Source organism: Zeus faber, assembly GCF_960531495.2.
Source record: "Zeus faber genome assembly, chromosome: 3".
In the NCBI taxonomy this organism is placed as follows: Eukaryota; Metazoa; Chordata; class Actinopteri; order Zeiformes; family Zeidae; genus Zeus; species Zeus faber.
Genome location: NC_137190.1, coordinates 6,123,123 through 6,145,447, shown reverse-complemented (window position 1 = coordinate 6,145,447; position 22,325 = coordinate 6,123,123). Strand labels below are relative to the sequence as shown.

Here is a 22,325-nt window from a genome sequence, read left to right as displayed (position 1 = left end):
GCGGTGAGGGGTCCCGGCCCCCGCCCTCGGCGGCACCTCCCGCGCCACGGTTCTCATCCAAAGCGCTGCCAACGCACTTATCCACCGGCGAGAGCCCTGCAGGCGGACGCCGCAGAGACTCCCCTCAGCCTGTAGCAAAAATACATGTGTTGTGTGTGTGTGTGTGTGTGTGTGTGTGTGTGTGTGTGTGTGTGTGTGTGTGTGTGTGTGTGTGTGTGTGTGTGTGTGCGTGCCTGCACATGTGGCTGTGGGCTCCATGCGCACGTGCTGGTGAACTCCACCTGATACGGAGGTGCTGATGGGACAGGTGGCATTGGAATATGACAGCTCTCACTTGTTCTGAAGCCTGCCCTCAGCATAATCCCTGTGAGAAATAGAGAGATCACTCCTTGGCCTTCTCCGAGCGCATGCACACACACACACACACACACACACACACACACACACACACGCACACACAGGCACGCACACACACTGGATCTGTTAAGATGTGATTAGGCCCACTGTCAGTTGTGAGGGGTGCTCTCAGGGTTCAGTGAACGCGCCGTGCACATAAACGACTGTCTTCCACCGCGAGCGCCAGACAGGCGGCTGGGGGGAGCGGGGGCCGAAAATAAGCGCCGGGGCTCCGGGCGCCGCGTCGGGGGCGACCGGCGCTCGGCTAACCAGAAAAAAACAAGATGAACCTGGAGAGCATGTTGAAAATGTAAGAGAAATACCCGAATCGATCAAGCGGGGCCAAAGGAGCATTAAGAGAGACAGGCCAATTTCAGAGTTGACACTGCGGCGCATCTGTTTTGGCTCGGTGTGTAAAATGTGTACCGCTCCCTTTTCTGGTGAAGGTGAACCGGCGGACTCCCGCGCCCCTACACGGAGAGGTGAACAAGGGATGTTTTGTGATATATCTATGGGGGGGGAAATAAATACAGAAGAAAAGGAGGGAGAGAAGAAACTAAAAAAAAAAAAAAAAAAAGCAATTACCAAAGGTTGTTGGGATGGATTTTGGCCCAGGCGGCGTTGACGCTTCACGGCTTTCAAAGGTCAGAAGCGCCGGGAAGCAGCGAGCAAACCTGCTCCGGGCAAAGAGATGTTTATCAGCCGTTGGTCAAAGTTTGAGACATTGAGTTTGGTCTGATTTGGTTTCTGTTCTGTTGGACCTTGACCGCAGTCACTGAAATAACCCAAATGGCGGCACTGGGGGGGGGGGGGGTTGCCAGGCCATCTTGAGTCATAATTGTCCAAATACACACACACACACAAAAAAAAAAAAAAATCATGTGATAAACTTGAAAAAAATTTAAAACATGTATTTCGAGAGGGTTTGTCAACTTAAAATGGAACATTTTCAATTTGAATTGAATCTATTTTTTTCCCCTCAACTTAAAATGTTAAATTATTGAACATTTTAACAAAAAAAAAAAAAAACCCGGATGAGCTGAGATGGAGTGGGACGACGGGCCCCGTCAGGGGCCGAGAGGTGAGAGGAGGAAGGAAAGACGTCTGATCGCGTCGGCAGGACGCCCACTGCCCTGCTGGCAGAGCGCGGGGCTTAAAAACACACGCAAGCGTGCGCGCACACGCACACACACACACACATTGAGAAAGGCCTTAATTGCTCACCTAAACATCCCGAACGACGCTCGTGCAGCAGCAGCCGCCGCGCGGGGTTTTTTTTGTTTGTTTTTTTTTGGCCCCAGCTCGCAGCGTCTAGCTCGCAGCGTGGCAGTGAACAGCAGGCGGCAGAGATGATTTGGGGACTCCTCGCTCCGTGATTCGTGCAGACGGGTTGATTAAAGAGCAATCGCGGCCCCCGCAGAGCGAGGCGGGGCGGCATAATCACCGCGGGAGGAGCGCTTTTGTTTGCGAGCGCCAGGCCCAGCGTGCTGCGAGTCGGGAAACTTTTGAGGGGGTGAAAGTTTTTCAGAAGTTCACAAAATTAAGTAATCCCAGTGCAGCCCCGCCCCGCCCGCGCCCTGAGCACGGGTAAATGGTCCCCACTCAGCATGGAAATGGGCATCGAGTAACACTGTTGACGGAAAATCATTAAAGTAAGATCATTAAGGAATCCTATATTTGATTCTTTCTTTTAGCAGGCGCTTCATAACAAACAGCCCTTCAATGTTTTTAACTTGTGCATGTGCTCCTCTGTACTGTATGTTGTTTCCATTGTTCGTAACAAATTGCAAAAAAAAAAAAACCCGTTCCATTCAAAACGGGTTTTTGAAGACAGGACAGTTCATCTGATGGATTTGCACCTTTCACTTTGACTCGTGAAGACTTGTCACTTTTACAAATGTTTACAAAATGTTTTTTGTTTTTTTTCCTAAAACAAATACTTTTTAAAATATTTGCACGAAATGAAAATTTGTAAAAACGCACTATTTGTGCTTCATTTTGTATTGGGCTCCACCCCAACTTTACAACTTTACTGCTTCCATTCCCACACCCTTCCTTTCACAGTCGTAACGGCAATTTGCTGCAAATGATTCTGCCTGGAGAGTGCAGAGTTTTAGGGAACGACTTTTCACGGGACATCGACACCGGCTCCTTTTCCCACATGACACTGATACGGAACATTGTCGGTGGATCTACGGCTTCCAGTGCAAGTGGAAAAGGGGCTTACGTTACTTTTTTACCTTAAAATAAAACTGCCATCGTTTTGACGTTACAGTGACATGTAATATGCAGAATGGCTCCTCTTTCATTCCCACCCACCCTCCAACTGTTCTTATACTGTGTGTGGAACTTTGGTGTGAGGGTTGGAACCCGCAGGAAGTGCGTGCTACGCTTCACGGCACTACGCCGCTTCGTTTGGCTCCGGTCATCACTGTTTTTTTGCCTGGCAAACTTTAAATACGAAAAAAGGCTCAATTATAAACTTGCCGGTCAAAATGTCCGGTCAGTGGCCTAACTATCGCCGGTGCAACGGGTGCAGCTGCACCGGGGCCCCGCCAGGGGCCCATCCCATCGTTGCTCCATCAACGTGCTCCACTGTGTGTCCCCTTGCCACGTTCCTCCAAACAAATATTTCGACTTGAAATATTTTGGATTCAGGCTATTTTACTATGGTTCTATTTTAGGGCCCGGGGAAAGAGATGATGAACAGGATGAAGGAGGCACAAACAACTCACGATTTACAATGCGAGAAATTCATTTTTTTGTTTTTGTTTTGATTTTAACATTTACACGACAGGCATGTTGCATAAGGTTTACACGTATGGAATGCACAGCAGACATGTTTCCTCTAGGGAGGGGGAGGGAGGGAGGGAGGGAGGGAGGGGTGTGTGCGGCGAAGCAGATTTCAGTGATGAATTTCACCGTGGACCCGAGGGGAAGCGGAACAGAGTCTACGTCAACACCCGGAGACGGCGACGCCACGTCACAGATGCACTATACAGCTGACGGACAAACGTAAAGTCATACCTCACCAAACATAATAAGTTAAGTGAAGGCGTTCGGGGCCCAACGCCTTCAAATGTACAACATCTAAGGGAACCTCTTCCCCCCTGAAAAAAAAAACAAAAACAAAAAAAAAACAGGAAAAAAAACAAAACGCTCCGGTCCGTTAAAATGTCCTCTCGACGGCTTTTTTTGATTCCGGGGTGGTCAGCGATGAACAACACAGATATGACAAATTCATATTTACACCAGGTAATGTTTTTTTATTTGCACTCTCTTGACCGTTCTTCTTCCCGACAGGATTGACGACCCGGCCGGTCCGACGGCACCGCTTCTGCACTGGGACGCGCGCTCACGCCGCCTCCTTTCGCCGGCAGCAGACCGCAAAAGAGGTGCGTCCTCCGTCACGGGGCATCGGCTCCTTCACAATCCTGCGTCCGGGGCCCGAGCCCCCGCCTTCCTACTGCCGCTTGCTGGAGCAGGACTTGCAGCACTGCTGTCCGTAGAACTTGTGGTTGCAGACACCGTGCTGCGGCACGAGGTGGCACCAGCTGAACTGGTCCGCGCACTGCTCCTCTGGGAAGGGAAACACGGAAACTGGATTCAATCCCAGGGGTGAAAAAAAAAACAAAAAAAAACAAAAAAAAAGAGGGAGGGAGGAGGGAGAAGGGAAAAAAGTCGGATTTTCGTCGCGGGCCGTCTGCTGGAGGGCGGACGGGGATTTATCTACAGCTCCATTCTTCCGTCAATATTACGTATCGTGAATCCCGAGGCGGTGCTTCCCCCCGACGGATCGGACTGCGCGCTCGCTCATGGGGCAAACACGCTCGTCCACCAGGGGGCGCTGTGTTCACGCTCTGATACAGAGATCCTCCATTGACCTCAATGACGACAGGGTCAGCGGGCCGAAGCGTACGAGCCTCTCTGATGACATGTACTGTGCATGATCTTACATGTGTGTACGTGTGTGTGTGTGTGCGTGTGTGTCTAGCAGGTACATACGTGAGATACATTTCTGTATAAATGCCATTTCAAATGGGACACTGATGCACTCAAGATAATTCAGCTTGACATCCAGTTCAGGGACAGCCACAGTCGTTTAGCAGATTCATTCCAATATCAGATGATATCAATAACTACAGAGGTGGAAAATCAGGGTTCAGAAGTAGAATTCCACTCCAGCATCTTGAGTCGACGGTGTGGATTCGTTAATTAGGCTCAAGCCACTGAGTGATCAACTGGGTCAGTACATGGCTTTTTAATTCCTGGACCTGGAATTCCCCACCTCTGTCTCACTGCCAGCCATTCCTTCTATCCCTTTTCACTACGCTCTGCTCAAAATATGTCACAAATTCAATATAAACAGATCGGAATTTTGAACATGAGGAGCTGGAGAGCCGACGCAGATGTAGTCTGGATGAATCACCACCTTTCGTTTTTTCAGTGTGCTTACAGGTGTTGATCGCTTGTATGAGCTATAACAGCACGTATGTTTTGGTGTTTTTTTGGTACCTTTCAGCGCTGGTACTGCAGCAGGGACTTGGCCGAGCATTTGCCTCAGGTGCCGCGCTGGTCCCTGGGGACCAGGGACGGTCCTAGGGGCTGGGCCGGGGACAGCCCGGGGGGCGGGGCCGGGAACCGGCGCCGGACAGAAGTGGGTGTTGCACGCTCGGGAGGAGGCGGGCCTCTGGTGGGGCAGGCAGGCAGCTGCGGGGCGACCCTGACGGAGGCACTGGATGGTGCGGGTCTGGACCCCCCCGCCACAGGACACCGAGCACTGAGAGAGAGAGAGAGAGAGAGAGAGAGAGAGAGAGAGTCAAGTCAAAAGTCAAAGGGCTGAATTCTCAAATAATGGATTGCGGCCTCAAATCACCATGAATTGAGCCTCCATTGCTCCCGCTATCCGCGCAGTCTCAGTGTCCGATTCACAAAAGATATTGTGTTAATGATATGACGGCGGAAACGCGCCCATAAAGTTTTGCTGCTTGGTGCAATTTGCTCTTGTTTTACGCCCGATCGCAATGGTCCATGTGGTAAAGAATAAATGCTGGCGTTGCGCCAAGAACATGGGGGGGGCAGGACAATGGAAGAGAGAAATGATCAACGGCTCTGCGGACGCGGCACGGGACGCCCGGGGCTTTTCTGTTTCGTTCTGTCAAATTAGAAAATGTAGGAAAATAAATAGAAACACCCTGTTTGTTTTGTCTTGTTTGGAAAACGGGGAACGGGGAAAGCTCAAATGCGTATCAGTGAGCGCATGGCTCCCTCTCCATTACATGCATTTGGGGGCATTGGGGTGCAATGAAACACAGGTCTTTTTTTTTTTTATTGCCTGGCACTAATACTCTTCCCTATATAAAAACCTTATTCTTAGTTATTTGTCTTTCTTTCTTATAATAAAAAAAAAAAAAACAAGGTTTGAGCGAAGCTGTCTATGGTCCTGAGGCTTGAGGCTTCTTTTGACCACTTTATCGCTATTCCCTATAACTTTTAGTTATTTTTTCTATATCGTTTGAGTTTCATTGGAATTACGGAACCGGTTTGGTCAACGTTTGGAACTGATTTTTTGTACAATAAATTATTGTTAAGTGTCATCATGTTGCTATTGGACTGCGTTTTGCAAAGCACCACGGACTGCTACCTTCCGCTACCTTTAACAGTAATAATAATCATAATAATAAAGTGAATATAATTGAAAGATCACTGGAAAGTCTGGGCGTGACACTCGGGTAAATGCGCTTCAGTTGCACCAGCTCCCCGAAGACGACGGCGCTGCGCCGCTGCAGGAAGGGTGGAGCAGATGTGGTTCCTGAATGGACTGCTCGAAGCACTTCATGATGATGGAGGTCAGCGCTTCCGAGGCGTCGGTCATTCAGGCAGCTGATGGAAGGTTTCTCTGGCACGGATGGAACAATGGCGGTCTGTTTGGAAGCAGGTGGCAGCGCAGACTGGTTCAGGGAGAGGTCGAATACGGAGGTGAGTGTCTCCACCAGCCGCTCTGAGGGCACGGCCTGGAATGCCGTCCGGCCCCGTCGACTTCCGCTTACTCATTTGAAAGTGCTCCTCCTCAGCCCGAGATAGGCACAGAGCGCAGTCATCCGGGCTCCTCAGCAGGCCTCACAGGAGGGATAGGGTTGCCCGCCTCAAAACATGCGAAGAAGGTGTTCGGCGCTCGTTGGGGAGAGAGGCGGCGGGGCTGGGCATCACTACTATATTAACAGTTATACTGTACATCCCATTATAGTCTGTGATGGATCGCAGTCCGCACCAGATGCGACCGGGGGCGGAGCGGCGGAGCGGCGGACATTGGACCCCAACTTGTCCCCTCGTCTCTTTTGGCATCTCTGATAGCTTTTCGCAGGTCACATCTGGCCTTCCTCAGGGCCTCCCGGTCCACAAAACTACAGGCGGAGGACCGTGCTCTGAGCTGAGCACTGACATCACCATTCACAGAGGGCTTTAGGTTGGGAAAAGCCCGAACATCCATGCACTTGGAGATGTGGGCTGAAACGGAGCGTGTGCATTAATCGATGTCCCCATCAGCTGAAACACAGAACTCCTTCCAGTCTGCGGAGTCAAAACACTCCTGGAGATTGGCAATGGATTCCTCACTCCAGCGTCGAACTGCCCCAAGAACCGTTTTTTTTTTGTTTTTTTTCTGTTTTAGGTTTTCTGTCGGTTGGGAGGAGAAGGACGGAGGTGTGATCCGCCTCACCAAGGGGTTTGTACTTGTCCTGCACTGCAGTCGAGAATAACAAACTCAAGAGTCTGATGACCACGCGTAGGAAAGTTAATGTGCCGGTGATATTTCTGCAAAACTTTCCTCATATTATCCCAAACAAAGTCGCCAGCAACGATGGAAGCTGCCTCAAGCTGAGGTATGTAGACCGCCATGATTATAGCGGATTCCCGAGAGAGGTGGAAGGGACGGTATTTTAATGGCTGCAGGTCTGTCGCCGCTACATCCTAACCCCGGGGAGGGTTAACCATAATGCCGACACCCCTCCGCCTCCCGTTTACCTGACTCCGTGGTTCTGTCCTGCCCGGAGAAGACGGAAAATCCAGCCGGGGTGCGGGGTGCGAGTCAGGCGCGGTGAGGACCCGGCCGGGTCTCCGTGAACGCCAGCACGCAGCAGTGTGAAAGGTCCCGCTGGAAGGTAATCTACGCGTGCGGCTCGTCCATTATATTGTCCAGAGATTGAACATTTGCCAGTAAAATGCCCGGTAAGGCGGGCTGCGGTATCCCGTCCCAGGGCCGCACAGGGTGCCGGAGCTTTGCCTCTTTTCCGGTGGAGATGGCAAAAGCGGCGGCGCCGGGAGGAAGGGATCGCAGCACATACTCCGGTGAGTAGAGAAAAGTCCGTGTTCGGTGACGGGCGAATATTCCTAAAGGTGCTTGTCGATAATGCTGCACGAGCGACGGCGCGGCCGCTCTACGTTGCGGACGCGGAAGCGGAAGCGAGTCCATTCCTCCCAGACACTCTTTTCCACACAGACTGACAGCCAGACAGACAGACAGACAGAGAGGGAGACAGGGAAGGAAACAGGCGGAGAGAGCACAGGGAAGAGTGATATAAATAGGAGCGGGAGATGAATCAGGCATCAGGCAGAGCGAAAGGGGAAACAGTTATAAAAGGAACAGTTGGAAGGGTGGAGAGGGTGGGGAGGGTGGGGAAAGGAGGGATGAAGGAAACCGAGTGTGAGAGCCTAAACAAAGCCCAGATGCAGGAAAACAAACATCCCGTGCGGAGCATCCCGGCCCTCCAGCGCCGCGTCTGGATATCTGTTCTCCAGCGTAAACACGCTGTGATCACAGGCTCCGGATCAAGGGGGAATCAAACCCGGCGCTGGAAGAGTTTGCCCTCGACGCTTGTTATGTAGCAGAGGATACGCGACGCGCACCACCTCGCTCCTGTTGGCGTGGCAACAGCACTCGAAGGTGCTCCGCTTCCTCACGCCCTGGGGCCCCGAGTCAGTCCGAGCGGATCCGGACGTCGTGTGACGCTGCTGGTATCGAGGTTGATAGGGGCCCCATGCGCGACCACCAAGTGAGGTAGGGGGGCCATTCAGACAAAAAGCAGGAATGTCATTCATCTGGGATTCAAAAGGGCCAGTGGAAAAAAATAAAAATGAAAATGCAGCATGTGGAATAACAAAAACGAGATCAAAACATTTAATCAGCACATGTTCTATCAGAGAAGTGGTGAGAAAAAAAAATCGACATCAAACAGAATATTTTCTGAATTATGGGAAAATTAGGCCCAAAGCGTGAATTTAGCGAAGCTCAATGAGATTGAAAAAATGTAATCGAAAAATCATCAAATTGACCAGGACATTGGGGGGGGGGGGGCATGTCACTATGGTGAACATTCTGGGGGAATGAAAAATCTGGAAAAGTAGAAAATTATTTCAAGTCCAGAATCCGGCTGCACATCAAGCTCACAGCTTAAGGTGAATAATCAATCGAAATGTAAAAAATCACATTTAATTCATCGACATCAATTTTCACGTGAATCAAGGATCTACAAGATGGTGCAAAAATCCACTGAGAGAGTCCACAGGCACAACGGGAAAATGAAGCTCAACTTTAAGCCTTTTAGAACGTCCGTGCGCGCTGTGAGCGGCGGTGTGGTTCCAGCCGTACCTGTTGCCATGGTGAGGAGTACCAGCCCATCACCACGGCGCTGGAGGAGGAGGGCGTCCTGCCGGGGAGCAGGCGGTGAGGCTCCGGACACGGGCCGCGGCTGCAGGTCTGCTGGACGTCCAGCTGGGGCTTGGCCAGGTTCCTGCACCTCCGGAGGGGGAACTCCACATACCTGGGTGGGGGGGGGGCGGAGGGAGGTAGGGAGAGAGAGGGAGGGGAGGGGGGTGAGGGGGAAGGAGAGAGGGAGGGAAAGAGGAATAGATAGAGGGAGGGACGGAGCCGAGGAGACAGGGAGGGTGAGAGAGGGAGGGTGTAATTACACAGGGAGGGTGTAATTGTTTCAGAAGCGTTTATGGTAATTAGGGATGCACAGATATCAATACTGGGTATAGGTTCCGATTGGTGCTAATGTTGGAGTCGGAAATGAATCAGTAAATAAATTAATTGCCGATAAACACAATAATAGTACACAAAAAAAATACTTACTTCCCTATTATTTTAACTGATTTATACTCTAACGGATTGTACCCAAGAGTGAGCACTCAATACTAATACACGGTTAAAAAGTGGTATTTGTGCATCCATAATAGGAGGAAAAAAAGGGTTGAACTTGAAAAAACAAACTGTTGGTCTGTGTGAAAAATGATGAAAAAACGTGATGTATCAGGATATATCAACATTGTCGAGTTAATGTTCTTAATCAGATCCATATTCAAAGGAATTCAAAGTTTTCTTATACAGTATGTCGATGCGTGTCAGTTCTCTGTACCATAACACACAGGGGAAGGGGCGAGACGGAGTACTGTCAGTACATGGCAGTACATTAACACACACACACACACACACACACACACATACATACACAGACATGCACTGTCAGTACTATTCCGTACTGACAGTACTGACAGTACATTAAGTACTGATAGCACTGGCAGTACTTAATGTACTGTCAGTACTGACAGTCCTGCTCTGGGGGTCCTGGATGTTCGGCTGTCATGCTGGAGGTCACTCACCCTCCCTGGGTGTCTCTCTCCCCGCAGCGCAGCTCTCTCTTCTGGACGCCTGATCCACAAGATCTGGAGCACTGGGAGCGAGAGGTAGAACTTCAGAGGAAATAAAGTGGGGTGTGTGTGTGTGTGTGTGTGTGTGTGTGTGTGTGTGTGTGTGTGTGCGCGCGTGCGTGCGTGCGTTGTTTGGCCGTGTGTTTGTAAAAATGTGAATGAGTAATGGCTTGGTTTCCATGGCAGCAGACACCACAAGGCCACTTCTCTGCTCATCACCATAGTGACAGCACCAAAATACTGAAATATCTCTGACACGTCTATTGTCTTTGACGAACACAGTGTGTGTGTGCGTGTGTGTGTGTGTGTGTGTTTGTGTGTGTGTGTGTGCGTGTGTGTGTGTGTGTGTGTTTGTGTGTGTGTGTGTGCGTGTGTAGTATTCTAAATAAAAAAACACATTTTCTCAATATTTTCAAGACCAACACAATTTGCCAGAGTGACATTATTTTGTTTTGGTTCTGCTTTGCTCATTTCTGAAGCACCGATTTGCTCACCACATGCTCTGAGGGAGGCAATTTTCGCCCAACGCGCTTTAAAAACGCCTCCACACCTACATGAGAGGAGCACGTATGAGGGACTGTATAAATAGAATCGGAAAAAAAAACAAAGAAAAAAAAAAGAATAGAAGCTTCTCCAGCCTCCACATCACACCTCCATGCACCAGAGGAAAGCGCGGCACAGACACTTTGAGGTTTGAGGTTTTTTTGCCCATTCCAGGCCGCGCGGTTAATACCTATAAAGTCGACTAACATCGATGGGCTGCTCCCAAATAACTGTATTTGGATGGAGCTCCCCGAGGTAGCCACAGATACTGGGCAGGAACGCTGTTTCAGTTTTTCTCTGGCCCTTCCTCTCGGAGGGGAACACACGATCCCTGAAGCTGCAGGGGTCTCTACAGCCCCCTTCCCCCCGCGCAGCTCCACAGCACTGCCGGATAATAAACATCCGGTAAAGGCGGCGGGCCGTCGTTTCCACATCGGCCTCCTTTACGGAGAAGTTCCGAGTCTGCTCCCACGCGACGGCTCTTACGGAGACGTTGCGTCGAGAGGCGTCTGGTCCCCCCGCGAGACCGGGCGACAGGAGCGGTGTTTGGACCAGACCCCGACGACGACCCCAAGTTATTAAATCGGTGTGAGTCATCTTCAACCGCTCCTACGCCCTCTGCCCCCGGAGAAGCAACGTTCTTCGCCCGCTCTACCTCCCCCTGTCCGCTCGCTCCATCCAGCCGGCGGGCGGAGCAAAGTGCTTGTGACCGGTGCCCCCGCACTGCGCCTCTATATTCAAAAGGCACACGGAGGCTCTGAGTGGCATTTTTTTTTAGGAAAAAAAAACAAGACAATTTAAGAAATTTATCTATTCTACATATCTATACAATATATCTATACTATATATCTATAATATATATTTATACCATATATCTATACTATATATCTATACTATATATCTATACTTTATATATATACTTAATAACTATACTATATATCTATACTAAATATCTATACTATATATCTATACTATATATCTATAATATATATCTATACCATATATCTATACTATATATCTATACTATATATCTATACTTTATATATATACTTAATAACTATACTATATATCTATACTAAATATCTATACCATATATCTATACTATATATCTATACTATATATCTATACTATATATCTAGTCAGTCAGCAGCAGTCAGCCAGCGGGCGACCTACATGGTGTGTGCACGTAGTTCGTGGCTTATGGATATTTTCTTAATATTTACTGTGTTTGTTCTGCGTATTTTGTTTATTTTCACCCTTCACGATGAGTCCCAAGAAGAAGGATGATGCGAAAAACCAAAAGGCAACGATTCCCATTGAAACCAAGAAGGAAACCCTAGAGAAATATGAGTGTGGTGTGCGCGTGACTCAACTTGCTCCTGAATATGGCCGCACGGCTTCCACCATCGCAACCGTCCTTAAGAAGAAGGAAGAGTTCAAGCAGGCTGATGTTGCGAAGGGCGTTAAGCATCCTGACGAAGTTGCGGCCAAAACTACTGGATGAAGTTGAGAAGTTGCTGCTTACTTGGATGAATGAAAAGCAGTTGGTAGGAGATCCAGTCACCCAAGAAATTCTTGGTGAAAAGGCGACTGTACAACGATGTAAGGCAAAAAACTCCCGGGATATCTGAAGAGGAGTTGTTCAAGGCTAGTCGCGGCTGGTTTGATAAGTTTAAAAAGAGGACGGGAATTCACAGTGTTGTTGCTCACGGAGAGGCAGCCAGTTCAGATAAGGCGACAGCAGAAGAATTCCTTAAGGAATTCGGGGAATTCCATGAAAGACCGTCTCACACTTTGTGTTTGTGCGAATGCGAGTGGTGACCTGAAGATTAAGCTTTGTTGGTCCATCATTCCGAAAATTCAAAAAGTACAAGGTACAGGAGAATAAACTTGACGTTTATTGGAAATCCAATCCCAAAGCCTGGGTCACTGGCATTATGTTTAGGGAGTGTATGAATGAGGTTGTTTGTCCAGCAATCAAACGCACCTTCTGGAAAATAATCTGCCTCTCAATGCTGCAGTTTTCATGGATAATGCATCCTGTCATCCTCCAGAGCTTGAACTTGGGTTGTGTGAGGAATTAAGCTTCATGAAAATAAAGTTCCTTCCTCCCAACACTACACCGTTACTGCAGCCTATGGACCAGCAAGTTATTTCCAACTCCAAAAAACATTTTACAAAAGCCCTCCTTGAAAGATGTTTTGACATCACGGGAAGCACCAACCTAAGACTTAGGGAGGGCTTTGAGCCGGCACAGGAGGAACAGGAGGTTATGTAGAGCATTGTCTCTATAAGCAAGGACCCGGGCCTTGAAATTGACGAAGACGACATAGAAGACCTGGTAAAGGAGCATAACGACGAACTAACGACGGAGGAACTCCAACAGCTGCAAGGAGAACAAGTGAGGCAGCTGGAGAAAGAGGTTTCCTCGGAGGAGGTGGTAGAGGAAGTGATATCAAATGCCGATTTACGGTCGTTCTTTCAGGGTTGGGAGAAATTTCAGGAGTTTGCTAGAAAACATCACCCAAATAAAGAAGTGGTAAATCGTCAACTTAATTTGTGTCATGATAATGTTGTTGCATATTTTAAATCCATCCAAAAGCGTAGGCAAAAGCAAGTGTCGATTGAACGCTACCTAAAAAAAGTGAGGTTCAAAGTTGTGTAGAAAGGCCAAATGAAGATGTGATGAAAGAAAATAAATCTAAAAGTGAAAAATGGCAAAATGTTAATGAAGGGGCTTCAACCTCCTCCTCCTCCATGCAGCAACCCCTCATCTCCTCCTCCACACTCTTCGTCTCCAGTATGCCATCGGTCGTCACAAAAAAAGGTAAGGTGCCTCTTTAAATGACTGTACACTGTTATTTATTATTTTTCATAAGGCTTACTTATTGTTTTTAACTTCCAGTATGGTTCATGTGAAAAAGGTTCAAATCGAGTGTGAATTTATTATGTTTAGGTGCATGGAACGAATTACATGAGTTACCATTAATTTATATGAGAAAAATTACTTCAACATACCACTGTTAACATACGAGGTCCCACTGTATCTATATTTGCACCTATACTTTATATCTATACTATATATCTATACTTTATATCTATACTATATATCTATACTATATATCTATACTATATATCTATACTTTATATCTATACTTTATATCTATACTTTATATCTATACTATATATCTATATTTTATATCTATACTTAATATCTAAACTTTATATGTATATTCAATATCTATACTACATATCTATACTTAATATCTATACTATATATCTATACTATAAATCTTTACTTTATATCTATACAATATATCGATACTTTATATCCATACTTAATATCTATACTATAAATCTATACTTTATATATATATATTATACTTTATATATTTAATTATTTACTTATTTTTCTTCCCAAAAACAAATCATTTTTCTAAATATCTGTACAAAATAAATGTTCCCAAAAACCCACTATTTTGTGCTTTATTTGGATTGGGCTCCACCCCTGCTTTAGGAAAATGTTCCTGCTTCGATTCCCACACCCTTCCTTTCACAGCCGTAACGGCCACGATGCCGGAAATGATTCTACTTGGAGAGTGGGGAGATTCAGGGAACGACTTTTACGGAACATCGACACCGGCTCCTTTTCCCACATGACACTGATACGGAACATTGCCGGTGGATCTACCGCTTCCAGTGCAAGTGGGAAAGGGGCTTACGTTGCTTTGAATAAGTTCTCAGCTAGAACTAACACGTGCACATTGCGATGCACAGTGAAGCCTCGCGGATCCTGTTTAAACTCCTGACAAGCCGCTTGTTCTTCACACCCCTGTAATTAATATCAATGGACGGTTGAACTGGAGGCACTTTTGTGCATCTCTAGACAATAGACCCTCTATATATATTTTATCTCCTGTAAAAGTGATTACACCAAAGCGTTGGTGCTGACGTCAGCGTCCAGGACCGCTGTTGGTGTGAAAACCTCCGCGGTGAAGCCAGGAGTGACCTGGAGAGAAGGAGGTCACACCACAGTCCTGTCCCGCTGGACGTCAGTGATCCGCCTCTTTTCTCCGCTTTCATTCCGTTCCCGTCCCGTACGGCGCTCTGACCTCTCCCCAGGGGGCCGGGATCCACTGGAGCCTCTCGTTGCGGGGGCAGCGGCGCAGAACGCAGCTCTCCTGCGGCTTGGGCCGGTGGTGCTGCCGGCACATGCTGTCCGGGACCACCACGGCTTTGGCCCCAGGGTCCGTGCTGCGGCAGAACACGCTCCGCTTCTTCAGTCCGCGGCCACACGTCTTGGAGCACTGTAGGGAGGGGTTGGGGGCGGGGGACGGAGAAGGAGGGATGATGGATGTCACCGGAGAGATAGCACTCGGCACATGACACGTACTTAACCTGAATTTATCGATGTTGTACAAAATGCTTTGTGTCCCGAGCTGCTTACATTTGGAAAAAAGAAGCTATTTGTTTCTTTAAAGCTCTGGTGAGAAGCGTCTGAGTCACCAAGCAAAGGTCTCCACGCCCGTAATGGTTTCATTAATATTGCCCGGCATCATCATTTCCCCGGAACCGTTTTAACCTTCGGTTATCAGCGGTTTTCAGCGCCAGGGCACTCAGTCAAAGCCCCGGTGCGGCCCCTGCGAACGCATGTGTAATCTACCTGGCGGCGGAGAGGGAAGGAGAAGGTCAGGGCTTCCGGGGCGACCCATTATACCCTATCATTTAATACAATAAACAGATGACTGGGAGATAGGCCTGACCGTGAGCCACCGCAGCGGCGCTGCCCCCGGTCAGGCCGAAGGCCGCCGCTGTAGCGGGTGGGGGCTTTTGCGGGTGAACGCGGTGGATTATTATTAATGGAGCGCGCGGGCGAAGTGACCAGCGTGCGGGCGGCGCGACCGGCGGGCGGGTGGAGGGCCCGGCGTGCGGGTGGGGCGCCCGGCGTGCGGGTGGAGCGCGCGGCTGGCACAAGCATCGACATGGGGAGCGAGTCGCCGATAATCCCGAGCGCCCCGGGCCCTCAGGTCGTCCTCGGGTCGGTGGGGGCAGGGGGTGGTGTGTGCTCTAATTGATCTTTATTCTCCCGGGGGAGGAGCGGCCTCGTTCTCCGTCTGACCGCTTCCTGAACTCTGGAGTGGCGGAGTTATAAAACCCCCCCCAAAAAAAAGGACGATTGTTGAACGGCGGGACGGAGCCGGGGCCGGGGCCCGTGCCACCAACGGCCCCGGAGCGGCCGTTTAAATGTTGACGCGATTCAGTTTTGTCCAAACAGTTCCATTTTTTTCGGTTTGTTTGTTTTTGTTTTTCCTCGTTTTTAAGAAGCGCCCGGGGAAACACATTTTGTTTTCTTAATTATAAGTTAATGGGTTTCATCGACTTGAGAGATTACAGTGAGAACTCCTACGTATCTTTTTTTCCCTCGTGCAGTTTATTGCACTACTGCACATTAACATCTCGTGGATGAATATTAAAAAGACATTGTGAATATTTTTCTGATGCCTGATGGTTTACTAATTGAAATCCAAGATAATATTCAAAATATGCAAATAAGAGTCTTAACTTATAAACCTCGGAAGGCACGTAATCACCCAAGACGGGCTAATCCCCCCAGACGGCCAAGTCTCATCATAGACAGGTTGAACTTTAAGCTTGGGCTCAAGTGGTAAAGATATTAAAGTAAGTAAATAATTTTTAAAGACAGCAGGTACCACTGAGTACGGTCATAATTGTAGTACACAAACATTTGATTGGCAAATTTCCGTTGTACCTCTCTATAGAAGACGGACTAAAATATAAAATGAAAATGTTTTTCTCGTAGTGGAATAAAATGAAGCTCAGGATAGAGCGAGCGCGCCGCCGCTTCTTATCTCCCATTGCTGGAGTGTCACACGCGCCCTTTACATTGCAGATTCAATTTGTGGGAATCTGTGATTTTTTTTTTTTTAATGGAGCGACGCCTTCTCTGGCATCCAACAGAGGGCAGCAAAGGGTTTGTTTTGCTTGTGACAGCAAGGGTTACGCCTAGGCAGTGTGTGTGTGTGTGTGTGTGTGTGTGTGTGTGTGTGTGTGTGTGTGTGTGTGTGTGTGTGTGTGTGTGTACAGTTTTGCCTGTTTGCTCCCACACGTTTGGACCTCTGCCGAGTTTTTCTGCGTGTGTGTTCATATTGATGTTCGCATTAGTGTTCATATTCATGTTCATATTTACGTAGGGTCAACCTTTTGCGACACACCATCCCGCATCCCAGATCCCACATCCACACCCCTCTCGACGGGCGCCACCGTCACCCACCTGGGACCACGACCCGGTGCTCCACTCGGGCGGACAGGCCTGGGTGTGGCAGGGCTGGAGCTGGGCAGGGGACACCACGGGGCACAGGGCGTGGGCCACGGCCTCTTCCCTCTGGTAGGTCACCTTCCTGAGGCAGCGCAGGGGTCTGGTCTGCTGGCCCCCTCCACACGACCGGCTGCAGGGGCCCCAGTCTCCCGTCCCCCAGCTGTGGAGGGAGGAAGCCGGAGGGGGTGAGGAGGCGGGGGAGGGGCTCGGCGATTTGAACGGAAGACTTTTTGCTGCAATGTCAGGATCTGTATGATTTCTTGACGTCATTTTAAATGGTTTTCCGTTGAAAATATATGATTACGCTCTTACACGCGCCAATATCTAAAAATAGACGAAATCCTCCCAGACACATTGCCCGGTTATTACAAATTCTCGAGCAAGCTCTGCTACAAACTCACACACCCCAACTGATCTGTGCGATGGAGAGCAGCAGCTCGTGACACACACACAAACACCAAACACTCCGGCGACACGGGCCCCCGATCGGACCCGGGACGACGGCGCGTGCCCGGTGATCCTATCACTGCACTCGGCTCGACATCCAGGGGACATAGACACATCGAGAGGTCGAAGGCTCGGGCCCCGTGGGGGAGGGGGTCGGGGACGCCCGGCGGTCCCGTTCGTGTCAGGCATGTCGGCGACGGTGTGATTTCTGAATGTACATGTGACCCCGCCCGCTCATTCAGCCGCTGATGTCGTCATGGAAACAAACCGTCCACGAAGGCTGAAAATTTCCAAAAGTAACATCTTGAGCGAGGCGGTGTGCCTGGTGGAGGCGCAGCATACACCCGTCTTTGTTTTGGGTTTTTTTTTTTTACGACAGAATCGGTGGGCACCTGCATATCGAGCGGGGAAGCAAAGTCCATGGACGAGGCGGGAGTGAGCGGCGTCTCGGCTGCATCGAGGCACAATCTGGATTCCTCTCAGTACGAGGTTTCGGGCTCCGACGAGGGGAGCCCACATCCTCACACGTGAGCGTTTCCATACGCAGCCTGGTACACAGCAGCTGTACCTTATACTTATGAGCGCCGGCCTCTGTGATCAGCGTGGTGACCACATGACTGACGTCCTGATCAGGACGGCGAAACCGCACGTCCAAACCCTAATCTGCAGCCGTTATTTTCGGCGCGCACACACACACACACACACACAAACACACGTGAATGAACACATACACAAACAAACATGAAGCTCAATGCATCATTTCGCTCTAATACGTTGTAGTTGTGAGAATTTCGCCACCGTAGGAGTTAAATGACGGATGTCCAATCTGCGGTAGATCAGTTTACTTTTCCTTTCCTAAAAAAATGCATAACAGAAACTCTTTGGTCGGGCGGGGATTTTGCCTGCTTTGCTTAAAAGTTTGGGTTCCGCTGTGCGAGGTCAACCAGTTTGAGTCAAGCGGGCACCATCCATGCATGACTTGGTCGCATGTGGTATTTGTGTAGTATTGAGTTTACCAAACCCCAACACCCAAAGAAGACTAAAAATACAACGGTGGAAGATAAAGAAGACAAAGAAGGAGCAAAATAAAAACGGAAAAAAAGAGGGTTTGAGGTTTAGAAACGGGTGGAAAGAGATGTTTGAACCGTTACGCAGAAAAATATTTCCTTCGCGGAGCCGACGTGCAAAGGGAAGCTCGTAAAGGTCCGTAAAAAGCAGCAGTTAACACGTGTGCATTCAAACATGGAAACCATATTGTAGGCGCAAGCGCGTAATTAATTTACCAGGTCGTCACCGGCGTGTACCCGGTGAACGGCCCTTGCGGGCCCCGCTGCGCAGATGTCTCCTCTCGGCTCCGCTCACTTACCATCCGCCTCATTCCCTTCCTTCCTTCCCTTCCTTCCTTCCCTTCCTTCCCTTCCTCTTTTCTTTTGTCCGCCTTGCCTCGCCCCCTCACGCCTCGCCCCCCCCCCTCCCCTCCTCCCTCCCCTCATGGCCATTTCCCTCCCCCCTCGTCCCCGCTCTCCACCGCGCGGCGCTCTCCCTCCGCTCCGCGCGTCGCGTTCCCCTCCTTTCCCGCCTCCTTTCCTCCCCCCTCGCCCCCCCCTCCGTCTCCGCGGACCCTCCGCCGCTCGCGCCCTTTCCCTCCACTCCCCTCGCAATCTAGGGATTCGCGCCGCGCGCCGCTGATGAAGGCCGACCGCTGCTTCGAAAATAGCTCCTGCCTCGGCTGCGGAGGAGCAAAGTGGAGGGGACGGATTACTGCAAATAAGTGGCCTGACGACCGCGGGCCGGAGGGGGGAGAGGAGATGGGAGGACGGTTCGGTCCGGTCGCGAGGCCACGCGGTGCCGCCCCAGCCATTCCTCCGCGCCTCCTGCCCGCTTCCCATTATAAGAGCCGGCAGACACGGTGAGGCGGCCGAGCTACACTGCAATTTGGACATGGGAGAGATGGGACCCGTCGGGCCCAAAGCACCGGTTTGGATTCTGGCTTGGGGTTTGTTTGCCTTTGAGCTTTGTATTTTTTTTCTCTTTCCTGACATAAAAATAACAATATGTCATTGGGGGAAAGAGGCTCAAGTGCCACTACACTTCGCTGCAAACCGCTGCTGGCCCAGTTGTAATTTGTTCCGCTGGAATTTTTCAATAACTTGCATATTTAAAGGCAGGACTGAAAAGAAAACTGCAGGGCAGATTGTGAACGACGTGTCTGCGTTGGCCTCTTCCTACTCCTCGTATAACTACGGAACATGCATCCGCTTTGGGTGTAAAATATCCAAGACTAATGCATGACGGTCAGAACAGCTTTTGTTGCTAGAAAAGACAAAACCTAGGTAATCCGCAGCCCCTGTTAAAGCCAAACCTTTTTGAAAATGTGAAATTGATATTTGAAATCTCATTAGATAATAAAGAATCATGCCATATCACAAGGATTTGTGATTACTTGTGACTGTCAGTCAACGGAAAATGAAAAAACTTGTTGCTAGCAACACAAAGTCAATGCATTTTTTCATTAGGGTCTGTACTGTTGTACTACTACTACATGCACAGTACTACTTATTCTGTGTGTTTTGCTTGGGATGTCGAAAAAGATTATTCCATCAAGACGGTATTAAGGCTTAAAGAGGGTTATGAATGGGGGTTGCAGATGCCTTGATTGACAGCTCTCTTGTTCACCATCGAGCAAGATGGCTCCCCCGCTGCTCCATCCCGCTGCCCGCACGTAAAAATGTCCAGTAAAACCCAAACTCAAGGCTTCAAATTATCCCCTCAGATCATCTCTTTGTCCGTTTCTTCCCCTGTAGTCTGTGGTTATTACAGACCAGTGCTCCCTCTAGTGGGCAAAAGTCACTGTGTAACTATGACGTGCCATCAATCTTTATGTGGATGATTCTAACCGGAGCTGAACCAGAGCCCTAAATTGTGAGGAACGAGGGGGGGGGCTCCGTTCTTATCCATGCGGCTCCCAGCATGTGCCCCTGGAAGACCCTTGGAAGCCCCCTGGAAGCCCCCCGTACCCCCGGTAAGTGACTCCACAGATGGCCTCTGCCAGGAGGGAGAGCCCACTCGACTGACACACAGTTCAAACAGGAGGGGCCGAAGAGAAGGAGCGCGACGGGGAGCCGGGGGGCCCCCGACACGACCGAGGGAACCCCGGGTCTCTTCATTCTGTTGAGTTGCTGGTTCTCGTACAGGTTGGAGCTTTTGGTGCCCAGGCAGCAAACATAAGAGGAAGTATCAAAGTATAATAATATAAATACAAATATATATTTATATATATATATATATATGTATATATACACATTGTTGATTTTTGTCCGACCTTTATTGACCTTTACTCATTATGACTGAGGTGTACAGCTGGTTTGACGGCTATTGAATGTAAAGTAATAAAACGTATTATGAAACTTTTCTTTACGTGTTGCTGTAATATTCTGAATAAAGCTGAAACGCAGGGAATGCGTGGACGTGGGAAGTAGGTTTGTTTTGCAGGGGGGTTCGGCCAGACTGGCGTGGCCCTCGTGGGGACGGCGCAGCCACTCTGCTATAAAACACGACCGGGCCTGTCAGCACCCGAGATACACTTAGCCAGAGAGATAAGCAGGCGTTTTAGCGAGCACCCCTACCCACCCCCCCCCCCCCCTCCTCCTCCTCCTCCTCCTCCTCCTCCTCCTCCTCCTCCTCCTCCTCCTCCATGCCCAAACAGTGTGAACGCCGCTGCCTCCTGCGCAGCTTTCCTCCTGCGCAGCTTTCCTCCCGCTCCCTCTTCCCTTTCAAAGCCATAAATCCCAGCGCGCGTACGACCTGCGCGAAAAAAAATTACCCGCAGCATTTCCACATCGTGGCGGAGTCGGAGACGGCTCCGGGGCCTTGGACGAGCGACGCCGCCGGGGTCATTCACCTGGCCTGTACCAACCGCCCCCCCACCCCACCCCCACTCCGGCCGCGGGGCTGCTTAATACCTTTCACCCAGATAAGGAATGGTATGCCCCGAGATTAGGGGCAGGAAATGCCCTCTCGGGTGGTGGAAGCGGAGCTGGAAACAGAGGCTGTATGTGAGGGGGCTGAAACCGATAGCAGTCTGGCTCCTCCGGCCCCCCCGACACCGAGGAAAGCTCAGTCTGGGCTGGCGGCGGCCGGGCCAAACGCTCGCACCGTGTCAGCGTCATCGTCGGGTTAAGTGAGCAATTTTTTGTTTTTTAACTTTCTATTTCCAACCTTAGTATTATGTGAATGTCTTTGCGTTTGTGTGTGTGTGTGTGTGTGTGTGTGTGTGTGTGTGTGTGTGTGTGTGTGTGTGTGTGTGTGTGTGTGTGTGTGTGTGTGCGTGTGTGTCTGCGTGCGCGCGCTCCCTCCCCCTGTCTCCCTGCCCGTCCTCCTCAGCCCAGCTGTAAATCAGCCCCGGTCTCGGTTGCTCTCGGCCGGAAGGGCCTTACAAGACGAGCCAGGCCATTATTCAGCACGGCTTCCACTGCGCTGCTCTGCGCTGCTCCCCGCTGAACTTTCGCCCGCTTTCCTGCTTCTGAGGCCGCTTCCGACACAGCGCTCCAGTAACGCGCGGACGAGCGGGAGAGCCAGCGACTCTCAAACGTCTGGACGAATGAAAAACGGTCGGCGAAAGAAAGAAAAAAAAATAAAAAAATAAAATAAAAAAACGGGGCGGGGTAACGGCAGGCTGCTAAGTGAGACGGAGAGCACCATCTGTTGTGTGAGGAGCAGGTTGACAGGCGTGAGACGGGCGGGTCGGCCGTCCCTCCTGGCCTCACGCGCCGCGGTGTCGTGGCTTGGTGTTGCTAACAAGAGGAATGTGCCTCTCCTGCACACACTCTGGGACACACCTTTCCCAGTCCAACATCTATCTGCGATCCTCACTCCATCACAATAACTGCAGGAC

General features: G+C 49.8%; 1 protein-coding gene across 1 annotated transcript in view; it reads right to left on the bottom strand.

Moving 5' to 3' along the window:
• Positions 1-3,641: 3,641 nt before the first annotated feature.
• adamts18 (ADAM metallopeptidase with thrombospondin type 1 motif, 18) overlaps positions 3,642-22,325 on the bottom strand; it is a 60,839-nt gene continuing 42,155 nt past the window's right edge. Inside the window, exons 17-22 of the mRNA XM_079997018.1 lie at positions 16,940-17,144; positions 14,760-14,954; positions 10,057-10,127; positions 9,044-9,215; positions 4,912-5,176; positions 3,642-3,975 (exon numbers count right to left, since the gene is read on the bottom strand). Of these exons, the coding sequence (XP_079853144.1) occupies positions 3,860-3,975; positions 4,912-5,176; positions 9,044-9,215; positions 10,057-10,127; positions 14,760-14,954; positions 16,940-17,144 (1,024 nt within the window). The 3' untranslated portion in view covers positions 3,642-3,859. The remainder of the gene's footprint in view (positions 3,976-4,911; positions 5,177-9,043; positions 9,216-10,056; positions 10,128-14,759; positions 14,955-16,939; positions 17,145-22,325) is intronic.